Below are 23,092 nucleotides of genomic sequence, written 5' to 3' on the forward strand. Positions count from 1 at the left end.
CTTGCTTTTATGTTCAGTATTCTCTGTGTAAAACTAGATTTTGTTCATTAAGCTTTTCTCTTAAATATTTTCTGAAATATTTTGTTATATAATGTTGTCCACTTCTTTTTCTTTCCTTTCCCTTGCCTCCTAAGCACCCTTTACTTGTAGCTTTACTTGAGGAGGAAAAAAGAGAGAGAGAGTGTTCGAGTATTTATAGCCAATGGCTGAAGAAATAGCTATCAGTACTGCTGCGGGACTTGCATCAAATGCTACAGAGTCGGGATATGATTTTCTTGAACAGCAGATATCGTATGTGTTCAAGTACCAGAGCTACATCAACGACCTCAAAAAACAAGTTCAGGATCTCAGAAATAAAAGGGAAACAGTAGAAAAACCTGTAGAATTGGCTGAAAGACAGGGGGAAGAGATTTATAAAGCTGTTAAGAAATGGCTGAGTGATGTAGATGAGTTCACTGAAAGGGTAGAAAAGGCCATCATTGAGGATGAGGATAAAGCAAACAAGGGTGGCTGTTTCAAATTGGGGTCATGTCCTAATTTGATTCAACGTTACAAGCTTGGAAAGCAAGCAATGAAAGCCAAAATGGATGGTGCCGATTTGCTGAGGAAAGGCAATTTTAGTAGTGTTTCCTACCGTCCTGCTCTACAGAGGACAGAATCCATGTATGTTAGAGACTATGAGACGTTTGATTCTAGAGAGCAAGCTTTCCGGGAAATCATGGAGGCATTGCAGGATGTTAATGTTAACTTGATTGGGGTTTATGGGATGGGAGGTGTGGGCAAAACCACTCTAGTTAAGAAAGTAGCTTGGGAAGCAAAGAAAAACAAGTTATTTGATGAGGTGGTCATCGTTGAGGCAACGCAAACCCCAGACTACAAAAGAATTCAAGAAAAAGTTGCTTATGAGTTAGGCCTGGAATTTAGGCAGGAGGGTGAATATCAGAGAACTGATCTACTACGAAACAGGATAAGGAAGGAGAAGAATTTACTAATAATTTTAGATAATATTTGGACGAAACTTGACTTGGATGCAATTGGAATTCCTTTTGGTGCTGTTGGGAGAGAAAAAGATGAGAAGATCAGGCCGTGCACAAAAGTTGAGTCGGATACAATTGGAATTCCTCTCGGTGATGTTGAGAAAGAAAAAGATGAGAAGATCAGGCCATGCACAATATTGTTAACTTCTAGAAATCGAGATTTATTAAGCAAAGATATGAAGACCCAGAAGGACATATTCATTGGTCCTCTATCTAATGGAGACGCGTGGAATATGTTTCGCAAGATTGTGGGTGATGCTGTTGAAAGCTCTGATTTTCGTCCTGTATCAGATGAGATTGTTAAGAAATGTGATGGTTTACCGGTAGCAATTTCACTAATTGCCAATGCATTGAAAAATGAGAGTCTTCATGCCTGGGATGATGCCTTGGCTCAACTTAAAAGGTCTAATCCAAGACGTATTATAGGTATGAATGAAACTTTGTATTCTATGACAGAGCTGAGTTACGAATTTCTGAAAAATGAGGAAGCTAAATCATTATTTCTTCTTTGTGCTCTCTACAATGCCGGTGATACTGTGTTTATTGATGACCTATTAAGATATAGCATGGGTTGGAATTTGTTTGAAGATGATTATACGTTGGAAGAAGGAAGGAATAGATTGCACAGGTTGATAGATCATCTCAAAGCTTCTTCTTTATTGTTGGATGGTACCTATGACAATACAGTTAAAATGCATGACATTATTCATGCTGTTGCTGTATCGATTGCATCAACAGAGAAGTTGATGTTTAATATTCAAAATGTCACCGACTTGAAAGAAGTGTTGGGGGAGAGAATATCAAAATATTCGACTGCCATATCTTTGCCTTGTAGAAATATCAATGATGATCTTCCTGAACGGTTAGAATATCCAAAACTGAAGTTATTCTTCCTATTTGGTAAAAATCACTCTCTGCAAATTGCAGATGCTTTTTTCGAAAAGACGAAAGAACTTAGAGTTTTAAGTCTCCATGGATTGCGATTCTTGCCATTACCTTCATCCATTTCTTTCCTAAAAAACCTTCAAACATTGTTTCTAAAATCCTGCATATTAGAGGATATAAGAATACTCGGAGAGCTAAGTAAATTAGTAATTCTTAGCTTGGTCGAGTCTAATATTGAAGAGTTGCCTACAGAAATCGGACAATTGACTCGGTTGAAGTTGTTAGATTTGAGCAATTGCTTAAACCTTAAATACATTGCCACAAACGTCATCTCCTCCTTGTCTCAATTGCAAGAATTATATATGGGCAATAGCTTTGTTGAATGGGAAGTTGAAGGAGTCGATAATCAAGGACGGAGAAATGCTAGTCTTGAAGAGTTGAAGTGGTTGTCTAACCTAACAGCTTTACATCTTCATATTCAGGATGCTCGAGTTATGCCACAAGACTTGTTCTTCAAGAAACTGAAGAGTTTTAAAATATTTATAGGAGATAAATGGAAGTGGTCTATTAAATTTGACCTTTCAACTTCAAGAATGTTGAAACTCAAGATCGATGATAGTATTCATTTGGGGCATGGGGTCAAAAGTTTGTTGAAGATGACCGAAGATCTCTTTCTAGAAGGAACGAGTGGTGTTAGAAATGTTATTTATGAACTCAGTATGGATGGTTTTCAACATTTAAAGCATCTGCATGTACAAGATGATCTTGAGGTTTTATATATCATTAACTCAGTTGCTTGGAAACTAGTCTTTCCCAACTTAGAGTCCTTGATTCTTGGTAATTTGATTAAACTGGAGAATATATGTCATGGTCAACTCAATGCAGGGTCTTTCAGAAAATTAAGGATCATAAAAATAGAAAAATGTGATAAATTAGAGTATCTCTTTGCATTTTTCATAGCAAAAAACCTTGTGCAGCTACAAAAAATTGAAGTGACTAATTGTAAGAACCTAAAAGAGATTTTTGGTGAAGGTGATGAAATTGAAACAAATAATCAGACTGAGCTCAATCAGTTGTGTTCTCTGACACTACAACGTTTGCCCAAATTCATAAAGATCAGCTCTGACATGAGGGTATGCTTTGTATTTTCATCTCTCATTTTCTTTTGAAATAGAAAGAATTATTTTTATTAGTTTATGAAAACAATTTTTTTTTACAGGTTGTCTTTCCAAGATTGGAGAACTTGAAAGTATGTTCAATTAATTTTGAGAATACATGCATTCATCAACCTCTAGCAATGTTTCATTATAGTCAATGCCTAAAAAGCTTAACTGTGGAGGACTGTAATGACTTGAAATTTTTGTTTTCATTCTCTATGGTCAAAAGTCTAAATCAACTCCAAGAGCTTTTGATAAGCAATTGTAAGTCAATGAAAGTAATAATTGACTCAGAAGGAGTACAAAAAGAGGAAAAGATAATCGATATGAGTTTTCCTAAACTATTATACATGAAGCTCAAAGTTCTTCCAAAACTCACAAGTTTTGGTGCAGGAAATTTGATTGAATTCCCTTTCTTAAAAGAACTTCACATTGAGCATTGCCATAATTTGAAGACATTCTTCTGCAAATCTGTATATCCAGAAACAAAGGGAAAAGCTAAGGAAGAGGTGAACTCAGAGAATGACTTTATCAACGTAAACCCACTCTTCGATGAAAAGGTACTTTAGTTAATTCTTTATGATAAAAAACAATGTTGCCTATTACCTTCAAAATGCTTTTAGGTTTTGAGAGCAGTCCAACCTGACACAATATTTGGATAGCATTCTCATTGTGAGCTTGTGGCTATTTTTATACAAAAATATTAACATCATGAATTGTTTGCTACAGGTTGCTTTTCCAAGCTTGGAGAAGATGGTGCTCTTGCACTTGGATAGCTTGCAGCTGATATGGCACAACCAAACACTCCATGTTGAATCCTTTTGCAAACTAAAAGTAGTTAGAGTCGAATCATGTGAAAAGTTGTTAACTATTGTTCCATCTAATGCTCAAGGACATCTCACCTTTCACAATTTGGAGATATTGAAAGTTAATAATTGTTCAAGTATGAAAAGTCTCTTTCCAGTTTCTACCGCTACTTGTCTCATGCAACTTAAAAACCTGCTGATATGCTCTTGTGGGTTGGAGAAAATTGTTTCTGAGGAAGAAGTTAATGGGGCCCCAATATTTTTGTTTCCACAATTAACCTGCATCCACCTTATAAATTTACAGGAACTGAAATGTTTCTACCCGCGGTTGCATGCAGTAGAGTGGCCAATGTTAAAATTTTTGATTGTGCATAATTGCAGGAACATAAATTTATATGCTTCTGAATTTCCAAACTTTCAAGCCAGAGGCGGGGAGAGGCAGCCTGCCCTTTTTTTGTTAGAAAAGGTATGATTTCAATTTCATTGAAACCCACTCATAAATAAAATATCTTTACATTATCCAGATTGATTTGATCATCATCCCTTTTATTAGAGGTTGCACTTTATCGTATTATTGGTGTACAACCAAGTATCCAACAAAAGACAAGTCTAATAGGTGGAGGAACTCTTCAAGACCTTCCATCAGCCAATTGATTTTAGATAACTACTGGGCCTAAAGATATACAACACGAACTCAAAATCAAGATTTGAATTAGGCATCAATGAATTTTATTTTCCAATTCATAAGGACATTAAATTTTCTATTGCAAACTAAGGGCTACTTTTCCTTTTGTTTGATTATAATAAATTTGTTTTTCTCTATAAATCTGTAGAGTTAATATGTATTAATCGTCTGAATATTTCAGTTGCAAGATTTTATTCAATTTGTTGATTATTAATTCTTGGTCATTTATGTACTTCTTGTTTAAGGTCTATTTACTTCGTAAGATATTTATTTAATTAATAATTTTAAATGCATAAACAGATCATGAGCTGGAGAGAGTAAACCGATTTCTTTTTTTTTTAAGTTAAAATTTGGCTCATAATAGTAGATAGGACTTTTGCCTTGTATGATTCCGTTTACAGCAATGTAATTTACATTATCTCCAGATTATAGATCTGGTTATATATTTTTTTACTTGCTTATTTGACGTTATATAACATGTGACACCTGTACCATTTGTATAAAAAAATCCTAGTTATTTATTTGTGCATTGCGGTGCACTCGTTGATGACTTATTGCTCACACCTGCTTATTTACTTGTTCATAATTTTTAGGTCATACCAAATTTGGAACTGTTGGGATCGGACGCACGTGACTTCAAATTGACATTCCTGCGCTCTGAAATGGTTGAGAGCTTTGGCAAGCTTAAAATACTTTGGCTGGCTTATTTTGATGATGAATTTGTTGCTTCTTTGTTCGATTTCCTTCAAAAATTAAATTGTTTGGAGTCACTTAATTTTGCCAAATGTAGTTTCAAAGAGGATTTTCTAGGGAACACATTTCTTCCAAATCTTCAAATGCTACAAGTACGAAGATGTCATTGTTTGACAATTTTAATGTCATCTGCAATGTCTTTCAAAAATCTTGAAACTCTAGAGGTATACAATTGTGATGGATTAGCCAAGGTACTAACAAGTGAAGCAGCCAAAAGTTTTGTCAATCTCACAACAATGAGAATAAGAGAGTGCAAACTGTTGATAGAGGTAATGGCAAAGGAGGGAGACAAAGAAGAAGAGATTGTTTTTGGCAAATTGAAAGTTTTGGAGCTTCACTATTTATCAAGCCTTGCATTCTTCTGCTCAGCCAATTATTCTTTCCAATTCCCTTGTTTGAAGCAAGTTATTGTGAGTCAATGTCCAAAATTGAACATCTTTTCGCAAGGAGTTTTAAGCACACCATTGCTAAAAAAAGTACAATTGACTGAGTCAGATGATGATGTAGAATATTTTTGGAAGGATGATCTCAATTCTACCATTCAACAAATATTTACAGATTTGGTACTTACTCTCCCACTAAACATTTGTTTTTTTCTCCTTTTACAACATTGTTATTGATATATATTTTTTAAATATTAGTACTAATAGATATGTTGGTTAGAACTCAATAATAATATTACTAATAATAAAGAAAATATAAGATTTGAATAAAATATTTAATCAAGATGAGGTTTTTGTGATTATGACATGATATTTAAGATTAGGATAAAATATTTGAATTGAAAAAGGTAAAATAAGTAGAAATGATTGTATTGAGAGGATGGGGAATATTGTTATTAGGTAAAAGTAGAGGTGTTAACATATTTTATTTTAATATTAATAAAATTCACATTAAGTCCGAATCAGTTTGAAATATTAATTGGGATATTAAGTAGGGAGAAGGACTATTTCCCACCCAACTTTTGATGCGTTCTTAAAATGTCACCCACAGCAGATGAAAAACCACTTTTCCCACCCATGAGCCGTTAATATGAATGATATTTGTTTGCATAAGGGTAAAATGTTCATTTTACCCTTATTAGATGAAATGACAAAAATACCTCTCAATTTAATCTGTCAAATTCGTCTCAAAATTGACGTGAGGGTTTTCCATTCACCCCCCTTAGGTTTTAGAAACTAACATTTCACCTTATCTAAAGTTTTTAAACTTTGAAAACTAACATTTTCACCCCTAAACCTAGGGTTTCCATATTTTTCAAAATGTAGTTGCACCCCATAACTTTCAAAACTAGCAATTTCACCCCCATTCTTCAACTTCATCTCCCGACGTTGTCTCCGGCGTCGTCACCAGCCTCCTCCTTCTCCTGGTTTGACGGCGATGGTGCGATGAAGAGATCTTCATCTCCTCGTTGCACGATGCTACGAAGAGACCGAGATCTCTTCATCGCACCATCATGCAACGAAGAGGTCTCTCTTCGTCGCTCCACCCAGATATGAAGGACGACGCTTCGCTGTCCTTCGTCTATTCTTCCAGATCTGGATGATGTTTTGTCATCCAGATCTGGGCTAGGAGGGTCGTCCTTCGTCATCCTTTGTAGTCACAGATGGGAGATCAATCGAATGAGTAGGCCGTCGGTGGTGGCCAGAGAAGAAAGCAAACCCTAGGGGTGAAATCTAAAATTTTCAAACTTTGAGGATGGGTTAATTATTAATTTTTAAAACCTGAAGGGGGAAAACGGTAAAATTTTAAAGTTTTAAGGTTTTAAAAGTAAAATAACGATTTTGCCCCTGTCCCTAACTGAAAAATTGGATGGTAGTTTGGTCATAGGTTGGAAAAGTGGTTTTCCATCTACCGTGAGTGGCATTTTAAGAACGCATCAAAAGTTGGATGGGAAATAGTCCTTTTCCCTATTATAATTTTGATTTTATTGGAGAGATTAATGCAATGTTGGCAAAGTCATAACTACAAGAGCATTATCTTCTGTTGACTAGTACCGAACTCATATTTCGATTGAATTAATTCCATTATGCCACGAATCTCAATCTACTGATGACATATACAAATCAATTGCAGACTAAGCAAGTTTGAAAAAGTAAGGAAGATGTTTGTTCAATTTTTTCGATAAGTTGGTTTTTGAACAATTATTTTTTGTTTTATTGGATTCTGGTTTTTCTCAAACTGTTCTAAATCTGCCATTATAGCTTCGTTAAATTTTTATGAGAACTACTTGTAACCCCACAATGTATTTTTTCGAAAACCCAGTTTCAGTGTACATTTAGATAGTCAATTGCATGCAAAAAGAATATTACAATTCTATACAATTTATTCATTTTCTTGTTAACATATATATTCACGGCCACATAATGGCTATTTTCTTAGCTGCCTGTCCAATTAGTGGCAGCATAGGATCAAGTCTTATCAATGGTCTTTCTTGTCCAACTTTGAGGTGGTCCTATATAACAATGAGGGACACAAATTAAAACTATAAAAAGAAAGGGAGATTAATTAAAATAGGCAAAAAAAATTGTCATCTGAACATTTTTAGGCAAACTTTTGATGTAGTTACTTTTCTAAACAAATTCATTATTTATTCTAAAAATGCCCTATTTCTTTAGTATACCTTTCTTTTAGCCGTGTTCTTTCTCGACATAGCCAATAATGATAAACTCTAGTAGTGCATTATCACATTGAATGCACAATAGTTTGATAACTTATATCATAATAAATCAAAACTTTCGGTGAAAACTTATTATAAAAACTTTTATGAATAAAAGTTTAAAACTTTGAAGATGGTGCTCTTGCACCTTGATAACTTGCAGCTGAATGTGAGTTCTTATATTTAACTTTGTGTAACTTTCTTTGCTTTGGCTTTTAAAAATCAAAATCTTTATTGTACTTTGTTATAAATAAATTAATATTTGGTTTTCATAGGTTGGCTTTCGTAACCTTGAACATTTGACACTCTCAGAATTCCCTAGCATGAAAGAAAAATTATGGAATGGCCAGTTGCCAATGGACATATTTTGGAATTTAAAGTTGCTAGTGGTGGAAAAAGTTTCAGATATATCAAGTGGTATTCCATTGAATGTGTTATGCCGCTTCAAAAATCTGGAATTGTTAGAGGTAAAAAGTTGTGAGTCACTAGAACAGGTGTTTGATTTGGAGGTAAATCATCAAGAAATTTTGGGCTTAAAGAAATTCAGATCATTGAAAATTGACAATTGTAACAGCTTGAAATATATATTGACTCCATCTGTACTATTGGTCCTTGTTCAACTCAAAGAGATAAAAGTGAAAAGCTGTGCTTTGATAGAAGAAATCATCAAAAGCGACGGGGAGAAAGATGTGGAAAGTGATAAACTTATAATCCCTCTATTGAACTCTGTCATGTTTGAGTCACTGCCTAATTTGACAAGCTTCTATTCTGGAAGTACAATTTTGAAATTTCCTCCCTTGCAAACTATTATTGTTAAGGACTGTCAAAAGATCTATATGAAGGAGCTCAGTATTCATCTTTCATCCCTTTTAGCTGTTAAGGTAAGTTTGTTTTTGATTCTTTTTACACTGATATGTTTAATCAAATAAATTCACATACTTAAGAATCAAAATGAAGTTTTTCTTTTTTATCTTTCAGCCCTTTTCGCTGTTAACGTAAGTTTGTTTTGATTCTTTTTACACTGATTTGTTTAATCAAATAAATTCACATACTTAAGAATCAAAATGAAGTTTTTTTTTAAATTTTTCTAAAAAGAAAAATTATATGCATGCAGGTTGTGTTACACAGCTTGGAAACATCTTCTTACTTCCGGAATTTAACAATCTTGGTTATTGATGGCTTTGATCATTTGCAATATCTATTCCCATCTTCTATGGTGAAAAGTCTTTTCAAACTAAGGGAGTTTGAGATATCTAATTGTATGTCAATGGAAAGAGTAATAGATGAAGATGAAGGGAGAACAGAAATGATGTTGTTTCCTAAACTGTACCAGTTGAAGCTTAGAGATCTTCCGAAACTCACAACATTCTGCAACTCCAGAGCAAATTCTGTTGAAATGTCTTCCTTATACAGACTCTGGATTGATAATTGTCCTGGTATTAAAACATTCATCTCCAGTTATGTATGTGGTGATATGACATTATCAAGCAAAGAACCTAAAGGAATGAGTGCAAAAGAGAACTCTACTTACGTGCCATCTCTTTTTGATCAAAAGGTGATCCATCCCATTAATTTTTTTTTTAAAATTTTTTTCTCGTTCATCATATACTATTTATAAGTTTTAAAGTTACTAATATTGGATGTTTATGTTACAATTGTAACTTGTAATCTTCAGGTTAGACTACCTAGTTTGGAGAGATTGCAAATCAGCCATGCTAATCAGTTGGTAAAATTATGGAACAATCAGGTCTCTGTGGATTCCTTCAATAAATTAAATCACTTGCTTGTACGATTTTGTAAAAACCTTGCAAGTGTTTTTCCATCTAACATGCTTGGGAAGCAGCAGAAACTGGAGTTCTTAAGAGTACAAAATTGTGATTCAGTTGAGGAGATATTTGAAGTGCTCGACAAAAGGTCTAGTATGATGGAGGAAATTGTTGCCGAGGGGGAAGCAGTCCCCAGGTTTTTATTCTCCAAATTAACCCACCTGTCTCTAGAGATGCTGCCAAGTCTCAAGAGTCTCTACCCAGATATGCATATTTCAGAATGGCCAATTCTGGAAGATTTGAAGGTATATGGTTGTAATAATGTGGAGATCCTTGCTTCAGAAATATTGAGCATCCCAGGAAGTCATGGAGACAGTCAACAACCACTGTTCTTCGTTTACAAGGTATTAATCATGTCTATAATTTAACAAGTACCGATTTTTCTTATTGGACAGCATTATCATCATTATCATTATGAATATAAGTAGGTCCACAAATATCACAAATGTCACCATATAGAGTGCTAAGCACTTTAATTAATCATCTTTTCTTTTTCGATTCAACACTTACTTTTTATGATTAACTGAATTCCCAGGATGCATTTCCTAGCTTGGAAAAACTAGAGTTGTGTGGAATGCCCAGGTTAAAGCATCTATGGAGAGGAAATTTTCAGCCTTGCAATGCTTTTCAAAATCTCCAGACTCTGAAAGTATCAGAATGTGACAGTTTAGAAAATTCATGGTCCTCACCATTGACTTTCCAGAACTTGACAAATCTGCAAGTTTCAAAGTGTGATGGATTGAGATGTTTACTGACCCCCTCAAAAACTAAAACTTTGGGTCAACTTACAAGAATGAATGTATCTGATTGCAAACAGATGGAGGAAATTATAACACATTTGAGAGATGAAGTAATGGAGAATTCAATTGTTTTCAGTAAATTGGTTTGTTTGGAACTTCACTGCTTGTCCAGCCTTAAAATCTTCTGTTGTGGGGATTATTCTCTTGAATTCCCATCCTTGAAAAAAGTAATTGTTAGGCAATGCTTGGAGATGGAGACTTTTTGTCATGGAGTTTTGAGTGCACCAAAGCTCGAAAAGCTACAGTTGACAGGAGGAGAAGATGAAGTAGAAGAATCTTGGGAAGGCAACCTTAATTCCACCATACAATGTTTGTACAACAATACGGTATATTATCAACTCACCAAAATGCCTCAAGCATTACTATTGTTTCATGAATTGAATTGGTTGAATTCATGTTCTCTTCAATTTTCTTATTTCTATGAACTATGCTTTATGATTACAGAAAGTGTGGAGCTCCAAAGAAAATTGAGGTCATTCCTATAAATAGTTTGCGATAGACCACGGCTTCATTTCCTCCGGTTGAAGAGAGACTTTGTTTCTGCCATCTTAACTGATTTGATCCTCACATTTTGTTGAATGTGGAGTGCCGTCTGTTTACACATTTTATCCAGTTGAAGGTAGGCCTTGGAATGCTGAGTGTAAGATTTTTGGTTTTTACTTTAATGCTCTGCTTTACTTGATTCTGTTTCATTAATTTTGCCAGGTTTATATCATATTTTATAATTGAAATTTGTACATTTTTAGATCTCTTAAGGGAGTCCAAGTAAAAAGATAATGTGACAATAACTGATATAATATTTGTATCGTTATTGGTTGAAGAGTGAGTTATTTTCCTTCTGCTTTTGTCATAAAAGTATATACTTTGTCATAAAAGCAATGTTATGTGTACATGTTTTGGAGTATACAATTGATTACATATATGAAGTGTCATAATGTGATTAAACCATTTTATCCTTAACTCAAAATCATTCAATCGCATGATGACATATCATTTGTATACCTAATTATGTAATCAAAGTGTATACACGTAATTTTATTAATTTACATTAAGTAATAAAAGAGAAAATATGATGACTCGAAGGGAATATGGGTTAATTCATAAATGGAATTAACTTTATCATCTAAATTATACACTGTATAAATGCAGCACATACACATATATACACTAAATTAAACATGGTTTACAGTGAATTTTCTCAGTCTAGGTTTCTGTAATTCTAGCATTTTACATTTAATTGATACAAATTTTATTTCATTTTCATGATTTGTGGAAAACTATCCAGTGTGAGGCTCATAAGAAACAGACAATGTCTCCAGAAGTAGCTATAGCTTCTGTCTCAGGAGTTGCATCAAAGGCTACATCAGATATGTATGATTTACTTGCACAGCAGACCTCTTATTTCAGATACAAGAAAACCGGCCATTTTTATCGTCAATAATTGGTTTCAATCATGCTGACATGTTTTAAAGCAGCAAAGTAATTATATGTCGAATGGTATTGGTTTTAGACAAACTGATTCAACCAATTCAACTGCAGGTCAATCAAGTTTAAAGGGTAAAACAAGTTTTCCTGACTGACCACCAAGTCTCAATTCGGCTTGTTGGTCCAGTTTTTAAGACAATATGTGTTATGCATTTAAAACAGGATGGCAAGTTACTTGGTATAAGAAATCAAACAAACAAAATATATTATCTATATTTTTGGTATATTTGATATGAACAATGAGTAGCTAATAATGAGTAGCTAGCAGTACCAGGCATTTAAAATGACTACAATTCATGTAATTATGTTAAGGAGAAGCAATAGGAGACCAAAATGCTAGAGTGAAATAGGAAATCAGGGCTCCTCCACCATGTTTTCTGCCTCCTTTCTCTCAGATTCAAATAGGACGGAAGACAGATTCCTGTCTTCAAAGCTCGGAAAAATTACCTGCATCAGAAATTCACAAGTCCATCTTTAAGCACAGACTGAAAATTATTGAAAACTTTACCAAAGAACCTGCTAAGGGAATGTCTCCACTTACAACAATAAGTTTTCCAGCATTCTCAGGTCTCTGTGCAATCTTAATTGCAGCAGCAGCGGCAGCACCAGATGATATTCCCAACTGGAATAGACACTCCAATGGTCGGAGATGATTTGGAGATACAAATTTGTTGCTGTGAGTGTGAAGAAAGAAGCTACATAATTATTCCATGAGATTGCTAGCAAGAACAGCTTTAAATCTACAGTAAATGATTTTGGAGAAGTTGAAAACTTACAAGTAAACCTTCTTTCAGGGCAAGAAGCTTTGCTGTCTCAATTGCTTCATTACTTGATATCTGCAAAATTGGAAAAAAGGTGGTTTAGCAATCTGAAAACATGGCTAGAAAAAGTCACTGGAAGAAATAAGCAAGCTGCTATGCCCAATAAGATATAAGCATGTACTCAGTACATAAATACACAACAGGTATGTGAAGTTCAAATTTCCCAACATCTACTCTCTTTCTGAATTTTCATTTCACTTAAAATCTTCAAACATTTCATGTTTGGTTAATGTGGGACTTATCAAAATTCGCCTCATAACATTATTACTCTTTAACATCATTATTTTCCCTGTTTACACATTTCAAAAACATGCTTTTGAAGGACTCCATGGGGCATTGAGCTGAAATTTCATAGTAAACAAATTCAAGGGTTTCTTGAAAGAAAATTTGACTTACTTGAATAACTTCATCAACAACGTTGACTTGCAAAACACCTGGGACAAAACCAATGCGTATTCCTTGGATCTTATGTGGACCTTCACATTTATACATACAGTACACATCCATCACTCACAGCCAATGACCCAAGAATTCCTTTATCATATAAATGAGCAGCTAATACATGGGGAGACATAGATATAGATTATGTTACAGCTCCTACATTCAAGATGTACAGTAGGAGACGTAGGGCTGCCATCAGGGGATTAAACGATGGAACGATTGTGGGGCTGGCTGAGATGTTTGAGGATTCCAAATGAAGGGGAAAGCCACATGGGTTGCTTGGAATGGAGATTTTGGAAATTAGTTAGAAGGGAGGAATAAAAAGTGGAAAAGGACGAGAAAAAGAAAGAAGACAGATTATGGAAATGGTATGGACAGCCACCGGCTGACAGACGTCCAGACTCCTCTGATTGCCGGTTATCCAATTTGGTTTCTTGTTGTTTGCTTTATGGTAGTTGTAAGAGATAACTTATATAAATATTTCTATTCTCTAGTGAATAAAATTCAGCAGAGAGTATATCTTGTCTTAATCTGTGCAATTTCTAGACAATCGCATTCTGTGTGTTTGTGTGTTGCTGTTTGTGAGTGTTGCTTGGTTCGGGTGCTAAGAGATTAGAAGATAACAACTGTTGTGTGATAGAAACTAAAATAAATAGACAAATGCCAAAAACAAAAAAAGAAAGAATTAACTCCAAATATACTAATATCACCATTATGAAGTGAAGGATTCATTAAAAAATGAACTTGAAGAAAATGTACGTAAAGCTTACTTAAGAATCAAAATGCACTCCAAATATACTAATATCAACTGTTGTGTTATTTTCTGGTATTGAGGCAACACTTTAAGCTTACTAGCTTAAATGTTATCTAACATAAACTCATACTTAAAGCTTACCATCTTAAATGCTGTCAACTTAATCTCATACTTAAGCTTTACTAGCTTAAATGCCAACAACTTAATCTACTATGCATCTACAGGAGGTTATGTGAGATGAGCAGACCAAGCCATAAAAATTACTTCACATCAGTGGTCAGGAAGCAAGAGAACCAGCGTAGAGGACAAACTTTTCCTTAAAATATTTCCCTTCCTCAAAAGTTTGTAATACTATCATCCATGTCTATAGGTGTCAAAAGTTTGTAATACTATCTACATTTCAATAGGATATAAGGACTCCTTTCTAGTTCCTCCTGTATTTATTATGCATCAATGCCAAAAACTACTTGCTACTTCTGTTTTAGATGACAAATACATTGAATGCATCGATTTTATGTTACCGAAATATATCCAGACCAGTTGGACAAGAAAATGCAAAGAGATGAGATCGTCAAAGAAGTGTAGGCATTAGACATACAACACACCAGGTTTTCCACCGGATAGGACAGGACTTTCAACTGGCTCTACACCATGTAGCTAATTACAAGGAAAGCAATGAGATGTCAATTGACTGTGGACACAAATAACATTAGATTTTTTAAAAAGACAGTTACAGGTTCTGTCGAATTTCTGAAACAAAATAAATTGGTTTCAATCTGGATTGACTTTTGAAATTAAATATTTATCATACCTTTATCTTGGGGTTCTTTTCTTTAAGAAATGTCCCTACACCTGTAATTGTGCCATTAGTACCAATTCCAGAAACAAAGGCATCGAATTTCCATCCTGAGCCTCTTCATAGCTCTGGCCCAGTAGTCTCATAATGGACCTAAACCAACAATGACATATTTTTGGAAAACTTTTACTACTGCCAACTACATCTACTTCATTATTTACTAGAGAAATGTACCTTTGGGTTGGCTAGATTTTCAAACTGCTGCAGCATGTAAGCATTTGGTGTCTTAGCCAAAATCTCCTCTGCCTTCTGAACAGCCCCCACCATCCCTTTAGTAGGATCAGTGAGAACAAGGTCAGCTCTAAAAGCTCGAAGAATGATTCTTCTTTCAGTACTCATTGAAGCAGGCATTGTAATGACAAGCTTATAGCGCTTGGCTGCCACCATGAATGCCAACCCTATCCCAATGTTTCAACTGGTTGGTTCAATGAGCACACTCTTCAACAACCATCCACAAAACACGGTCAAAACTAAGGGAAATATAAAACAACAGATATTCATTCTTCTATCTCCTGAGATTTCAAACTCATTTTGCATTTTTATTATGGTTTTGTATTCCTTCTCTCTTGAACACTTGTTTCTGCCTGTGTAAAGCTTTTTTTTCCGCATCCTGTAAAGTTTTTGAATTAATTAGGAAGGAGTGATCTGCATGTCTCTCTTGGTGACAGAAATCAAGGTCTCTAACAGGGAAGACACAGAATTATGAAATTCGAATGTCCTGTTTTTTGTCTTGGTATTGTACAGAGATCCAATGGTTCACAATCCAATCCAACAGCCACTATAAAAGCGACGTCGCATAGCTCAAGAATGAGGAAACAAGCCACTATAAAATGCAAACAATCGCCACGGCAGATAAAGATTGGCTTAAAAACTGAAAACAGCGTCACAAAAATGCCAGGAGCCCAAGCAGCAAACCTGAACCACATCTCCCGAGAATCCTCGGATATAAGGCGTCTCGCCAACTTTTACAAGGAGGTATAATTTTCCACTGAAACTGATAAATTTTTGTTAAAACTTACTTGAATTATGAACGTTTTGTAGATTTTTGGTTTTGAGGAAATTGAAGCCCCAGATTTCGGAGAATTCAAGGTGATATGGCTAAATTTGCCTGGGGCTTTTGCTCTTCACCTCATCGAGAGAAGCCCCGTCACCAAGCTTCCAGAAGGTCCCTACAGCGCCACATCACCCGTCCTTGACGCCAGCCATCTCCCCAGAGGTCATCATATCTGCTTCACTGTCGACCATTTTGAATCCTTTGTGCACACTCTTTAGGTATTCCTTTGTTTTTTTCTTGTAATTTTCGATTATTTTTAATGTTTTTAATCATTTTTTGCGATGCTGCTGACAAACAATGAAAACAACAATTCATAATAATAATTTTGAAAGCAAAATCTAAACATTATTGCATAGATTTTTCAAAATTACAATTGGAACCCAAAAATACTGAATGGGTGAACTTTCATTCTTTTGAAGTTATCACCAAAATAAGCTTTGCAAAAACAGGAATTTGATGTCCTAGTTGATATGGTTTAATCAAAAACAAGGTGGATAAGATGGAGTGAATATTCTTTCTACTTCTGGTACCCTGATAGATACCCAACCAATAGTCAACCAAACAACAAAACACACAATCAGATGAAGAGAACAAATGTTATTTTTATTGCTTTGGAGTTTATAGTGGATAAACCAAGCATTTGAGAAGCTGTGGCCTCCCAATTCCGGCCATTTGAAGCGCTAGAAACCTGCCTTAAGCCAAAAGATTCCCGTGCCCACAACCAAAACTGCCTAAAAGCCCTAATTTCTTCTCCTGCTCTATTACAATTATAGCTCCCATTTATATATACTCGACCCTACCCATTAGGATTAGGACATTTTTCCCAAACAAGTCCTGGTGCTTAACATACCCATTCTTCAGGATTTTTATGGCTGCTTTGTTGGAATATTGTTTAGACACATAAATTAGCATACAAGATCAACAATTGAACAACCAAATTAAGAAATATAAACTATCATAATGTGCTTCGTAGCTCAAGTTTCCAATTCATGAGCTACTATGCTGAAAGATTATACTAAAATTAGAGGAGGATGGTCCATAATGAGCAGTTAAGGCTAGAACCGAATGGTAGCTAGAACTTCAAAATCCTTAAATTTAATCTTTCCTTTCCTTTAGAGCTTATGCATGGGCAGAATGTAAAACATGCTAAAGTTTACCACCTAATAAATTCTACCATAAACAAGAGCTGGCCTATTTATTGCTTTAATTATCATAATAATAGCAGGTGAAGATAAAAGGAATTTTCTTTTGCAGGACAAGGGAATACAGACTTTCCAACGGTCCCTGCCCAACGGGAAGGTCAAACAAGTCTTCTTCTTTGATCCTGATGGTAACTTCTTGTGTTCTGACAACTACAATGTTCTGTTAACCTTTGTTGAAAAGATTTATAATACATAAAGATGACTAGTGAATGATGCTATTGCTCTTTTTTTTCCTCGATTTATTTCCATAACATCATTTCTTTCTGAGACTATTTGCATTTAAAATGTTTGATTATGTACCCTTAAGATAGCCTCAAGCGTTTGATTATATCCATAACATCAAATTTCACTTTTTTATTTTATCTGTCCTGTGCAGGTAATGGATTGGAAGTCGCCAGTAAGAGCAATGAATAGGCCAACTCCACCTGTGGCTGTGGTATAAAATATGTTGTCAAAGTAGGCTGAGGGAAAATGTTTGAACATATGTTGTATTTTGAGACTCCAATAATCACGTACTTTAGGATTGCTCGGGATTGTATACATGCATGTTATTGATTCTTAATCTTCTCTACCTATCAACAAATGCGAATAAATAGAAACAAGAAATCAACCGAAGTTTTTAGTACAGGTAATGAGTGGCCTCCATCTTGTACCATTTGTTAGCTGAGTAAATTTGATGTGCATTAAAACTGGAATGATTGACTTTAATTTGCGTGTTTCTCTATTTTGAATAAGGTGAGGTTTGGACATCTTGAGATCAAACTATTTGATTGAACCAATTTTACCAAGAAATGGTAAGTTTAATGTAGGTTAAAGGTAGATTTGATTGATTAAGACTTGTGATTTGATTTAGGTTAAGGGTAGGTCTGATTGGCTAGAACTTATAGTCATTCCAATTCAGCTAAAGAGTAAAACTCATTATCGGTTCAACATAAAATTAATCTATTTAGTTATGCAAAACAAAAACAATAAACTTTAATGGCATGCTTGCACGGAATACGTGAAAGCTGAAACTTTCTACACGTGTAAGCTGAAACTTTCTACACGTGCAAGACATGTCACCAAAGTCCACAATACCCATGAATCCACCAAATCCAACAACCTGATACCGAGTAGGTGTAATCGGTCGAACATCTAGACTTGCAGACTTTGATAGACGATTACTGATCTTATCTTCCACCCACGGGGTGAGAAAGTTTTGACATTCATCTGTAATTTCAAACAAATATTAAGAACACATTTGGTTATATGATTAACAAAGTGGAAAAAAGTACATGAGACAACTTTTAATTAATATCGATTTGATACTTACTTGCATGAGTTCTCCTCTCGTAAAACCATCGTTGCATGGTACCACGAATAAACTCCAAAAGCATGGTTATAGGTAGGCCCCGTGCATGTCTGACAAGGGCGTTAAATGACTCAGCAATATTTGTGGTCATGATGTTGTATCGATGTCCTGGAAAGTATGCTCTACTCCAACGCTCAAATCCGACATCCCGTAGATAAGCTCCAGCTTGGGGGTTCATTGAGTCAATGGATTGCATCATCGAACCAAATTCAGACTCTGTGTATGATTTAACGGCTTTCCAATATGCACCCGCGACCTGTAAGAGGGTAAAAAATATGAAAACTCATTGTAAGCAAAATGTTTGAAAATGATAAACTGTTATAAATTTAATTACTTGTTTACAATATACCTTTGAGTCTCGTTTATACTTTGCCCGCATGTTACACAAAAGGTGATGACAACAACATCCATGGGACAGTCAAGCTTAATTTTTCTTGGCTTCATTGATACTTGAATGTAGTTTTTCATTGGATCAATACTGCAATACTGCAATACTTTGTCAAAAGCTCAATAAATCCCTCGAATGTTGTTCCATAAGGGATTTTAATCAATTGTTTGACTCCTCCAACATATTTCATTGTGTTGTTGCGACCTTGAATCCATTCTCCCTGGTAATGAACCGATGCATAACCCTCCATTTTAAATATCAATCCTGCAATGACAAGTTTTTGAAGATAATTATTCAGGTATAAAAAAAAATCAATAATAACTATGTAAATCAGTCGTACAATTATTAATAATTAAAAAAAACTCCTCATATTTTTCTAATATGTTATTTATCCCCCTATAATTATTTAACAATTTATATAACACTTTCGTATGTTATCTTATATCAAAATGCATCTATCTGTTTGTAACGTTCTATTTAAAACGTTTTTATAATATCTATACTTTGAAATAGATATTCAAATTCTATACTTTGAAATACTTTAAAATGTCAATAATAAAAAATTTCTGCAGAAATCTGAAAAATACTAGTGGATATATCCTAAAACAATAAAATTCAAAAAAAACTAAGCTTAAATTCGAATTCTAAAAATTGAAATACCCTAGAATGGTAATAATCGAACAATTCTAAAAAAATCTGAAAAATACGAGTTGATAGATACTAAAACGGTAAAATTCAAAAAAACAAAACTGAAATTTGAATCCTAAAAGTTGAAATACCATAGAATGACAACAATCGAAAAATTCTTCAGAAATAAGAAAAATGTGCATTGATATATCCTAAAGCGGTGAAACTCGAAAAAACCTATAATTTTAATTATAATGCGCCTACAATGTTTAATATGAAAATACGCCCTAATTTTAATAACATTTCATTTGACACCCTTGTATGTCGTCTTGTATCAAAGCAATACCTATATATTTTTAACATGTTATATAAATCCTGTATATATTGTAAAATATCTAAAACCCCCATAACAATGTAAAATATCCAAAAATCCCCTATATTTATCCTAAATTACATTTAACCCTCCATACTTGTCAAACATTGTATTTAACCCTCATATTACGACATAAAAACTATGCTTAACAAATAAAATGAAGTTTTAGGGTAAGATTGGCATAAATACCTTTTTTTGATGAATAGTATTTTTTCGAGTCGAATTTAAAAATACGAACTTTCTTCGTCCGAACGAATCCCTACTAATTGATGTTGAAAAAAAAATGAAAATGAGAGTGAGTGTTTGAGTGATATGAGAAGTGTGTGGAAATAAAATGAGTGAGGAGGGTTTATATAGATGAGGGGGAGGGTAATTTTGATATTTTAGAAAAAGTAATGAAATAAATAAATAAATATGAAAATGCCTTTACAATGTAAAATATCCAAAAAAAACCCCCATATTTATCCTAAATTACATTTAACCCCCCATACTTGTCAAACATTGCATTTAACCCTCCATATTGCGACATAAAAACTAGAGTTAATAAAAAAATGAAGTTTTAGGATAAGAATGACATAAATACCTTTTTTGATGAATGGTATTTTTTCGAATCGAATTCAGAAATACGAACTTCCTTTGTCCGAACGAATCCCTACTAATTGATGTTGAAAAAAAAATGAAAGTGAGAGTGAGTGTTTGAGTGATATGAGAAGTGTGTGGAAATAAAATAAGTGAGGAGGGTTTATATAGATGAGGGGAAGGGTAATTTTGACATTTTAGAAAAAATAATGAAATATATAAATAAATATGAAAATGTCTTTACAATGTAAAATATCCAAAAACCCCTCATATTATCCTAAATTACATTTAACCCTATAGTGAGTGAGGAGAGTTATATAAATGAAGGGAGGGGTAATTTTGTCATTTTAGAAAAAGTTTTAAATAAATAAATAAATATCAAAATGCTTTTATAGTGTAAAATATCTAAAAACCCCCTATATTTATCTAAAATTCCATTAAAACCCCTATAGTGAGTGGGAGAGTTATATAAATATGAGGGGAAGGGTAATTTTGGTATTTAAAAAAAGCATAGGCATTTTTTTTTGAAACAGTGATTTTGGGCATTTCGGCTTGGAAATAGTGATTTTGGGCATTTCGGCTTAATGGGAGGGCATTTTGGCTATTTTTTAAAATTTCCCTAATCAGCCCGCTTGAATAATCACTTAATCAGTGGGTGGAAAGGTAAAATACTTCAACTTATGCTTTAATTTATTGGTTTTTTGTGAATAAGCCCGCTGCATTAGTGTTGATTGTTGAACAATATGTACGAGTCGAGTTGATACGGGTGGCCCTGTTCTCTTTTTATTGTTGTTTGGAAATTAATTAAATTACCCAAGCTTGAGTGGTGAAAAAAAATTTGCCCGAACTTTTTAAAATATTTTATAGTTTGTATAATTTAATTAATGTGTAATATTATGCATATTCATTTTAAATACATAATTAAATATATATTTATATATATCATTATATAATTAAATATTATTTTTTTAAATTTAAAAATCATCAAATTATATAATAATATATATTTTATATATTTATTTATTTATTAAAAATAAACCTCTATAGTTTTATTGTTAATTTATTTGTTTTGGGTTGAAGAGATTTGTTTTATAAGATTCAAATTATTTTGTTATGTTTTCTTCTTTAGATAAAATATTTATTATAAAAATGTCAGTTGTTGAAAGCATAAAAAGGAATATGATTCAATAATATACTTATTAGCTTCAATTAAATTCTAAGCCAATGATTTTAGTTTTGGATTGATAACAATAATCTATTTATTTCTTCCTTGTACCTAACCAAACTATACTATTTTTCTAGAGAAAAAAAAAAAAAAGAGTTTTACCATATAGGTGTGGATCGAAAACCATCCAAATTATATAAGTAATGATTTTCAAATCTATGTCCAACCCTAAGAATACAGGTTAACCAACCAGTTATTTACTAAAATTAATTTTTTATTGTTTCTCTTTTATTTTTATTATTTTATAATTTTTAATATTTTTCTTTCAAATACAGAAATATTTTGTAGAGAATTAAAAATTTATCTCAAATTATAAAAATGTTTTATATAAATTTAAAGAATTTTAACATTGAACCTATGGAATGAATATCTTATATCAAGGTGTTTAGTGTTCAAATTTTTTAAATTTGTTTTTAAGACAATAAATTTTTTAATTTTAAGATAGATTTGAGTTCATTTTATATCAAGATAAAGAAAAACATGGGAAATTTGTTTTGGGTGTGTTATAAGTTTGCAGTTCTTTTTAGTTTTGAAAATTGTCTTTTTCCCCTAATTTCATATTTTCCCTTTTTTTTATTGCAGCTACTCTCCAAATCTTTGGAACTTCATATTTACACCCCCACTTTTCAATGATTTGGAGATCTCTTTCTGACGACCTTCTTCTTCTGTCTCTGATTGTCTTCTCTCTCGAGATTAAGTCAATGTCAACCTAGTTTTTCTCCTTTTTCTCTCACTCTTGATGCCATCATGACATAACATTTTGTCTGTCTCTTATCGTTTATTGTCAAACGTCTTTGTCCTTTTTTATTTTCATCATTTTTTAATATTATGATTCAATTTCGAATTATATTATAATGTTATATATTATATAACATTTTGTTAATAGTATTAACTCGATTTCACAATTCTTCATATCTTATCCTGATCTTATGTGTTTCATAATCATTTCTCCCACTATGCACATGTTTCATGTAACAATAAAATTGTGTGTACCCTTTTGGATACACAAATATATAAATACTTAAAAGTGTTATAATATGAATAAATGATTTTGAATTAAAGATAAAATAACATTCAATCATATGATGATACATATAAGTGTGTATATAATTATATATTCAAAATGAGTATACATAGTATTACTTTTCATACAATTCCTCTTTATAGGATGAATAGGTAAGATTATAATTTTATATGTTATATTTAAAATTTAATTCAAAATTAATTTTTTATTTTATTTTATTAGAGGTAAGATAATTCATTAATCCTGATTTGGACACAATCCTCTTAGCATCGGATTATTATTCTATTTGAACAAATTTAATTTA

At 33.3% G+C, this 23,092-nt stretch overlaps 2 protein-coding genes and 2 pseudogenes across 4 annotated transcripts in view; 3 read left to right on the forward strand and 1 right to left on the reverse strand.

Annotated features, from left to right (window-relative positions):
- The first annotated feature begins 202 nt into the window (after window positions 1–202).
- On the forward strand, window positions 203–9,662 carry LOC123211636. The gene is made up of 7 exons (XM_044630428.1): window positions 203–3,055; window positions 3,142–3,639; window positions 3,809–4,351; window positions 5,164–5,886; window positions 8,258–8,863; window positions 9,097–9,418; window positions 9,658–9,662. Exons 1-7 carry the CDS (start codon window positions 203–205, stop codon window positions 9,660–9,662), a joined length of 5,550 nt encoding a protein of 1,849 aa, XP_044486363.1.
- Window positions 9,663–9,725: 63 nt separating this feature from the next.
- Window positions 9,726–23,092, forward strand: part of LOC123210170 — a 32,179-nt gene continuing 18,812 nt past the window's right edge. For 2 of the 3 annotated variants that reach the window (XM_044628406.1, XR_006501228.1), the window contains exons 1-2: window positions 9,727–10,152; window positions 10,344–10,934. In XM_044628406.1, the coding sequence (XP_044484341.1) occupies window positions 9,811–10,152; window positions 10,344–10,934 (933 nt within the window). In that variant the 5' untranslated portion in view covers window positions 9,727–9,810. Of the gene's footprint in view, window positions 10,153–10,343; window positions 10,935–11,052; window positions 11,439–23,092 lie in introns of those variants that run through there. The other variant, XM_044628407.1, reaches the window with a different exon arrangement.
- Window positions 12,333–15,676, reverse strand: LOC123210187 (annotated as a pseudogene).
- On the forward strand, window positions 15,791–17,846 carry LOC123210174 (annotated as a pseudogene).

The sequence above is a fragment of the Mangifera indica genome, chromosome 3, assembly GCF_011075055.1.
Source record: "Mangifera indica cultivar Alphonso chromosome 3, CATAS_Mindica_2.1, whole genome shotgun sequence".
Taxonomy (NCBI): Eukaryota; Viridiplantae; Streptophyta; class Magnoliopsida; order Sapindales; family Anacardiaceae; genus Mangifera; species Mangifera indica.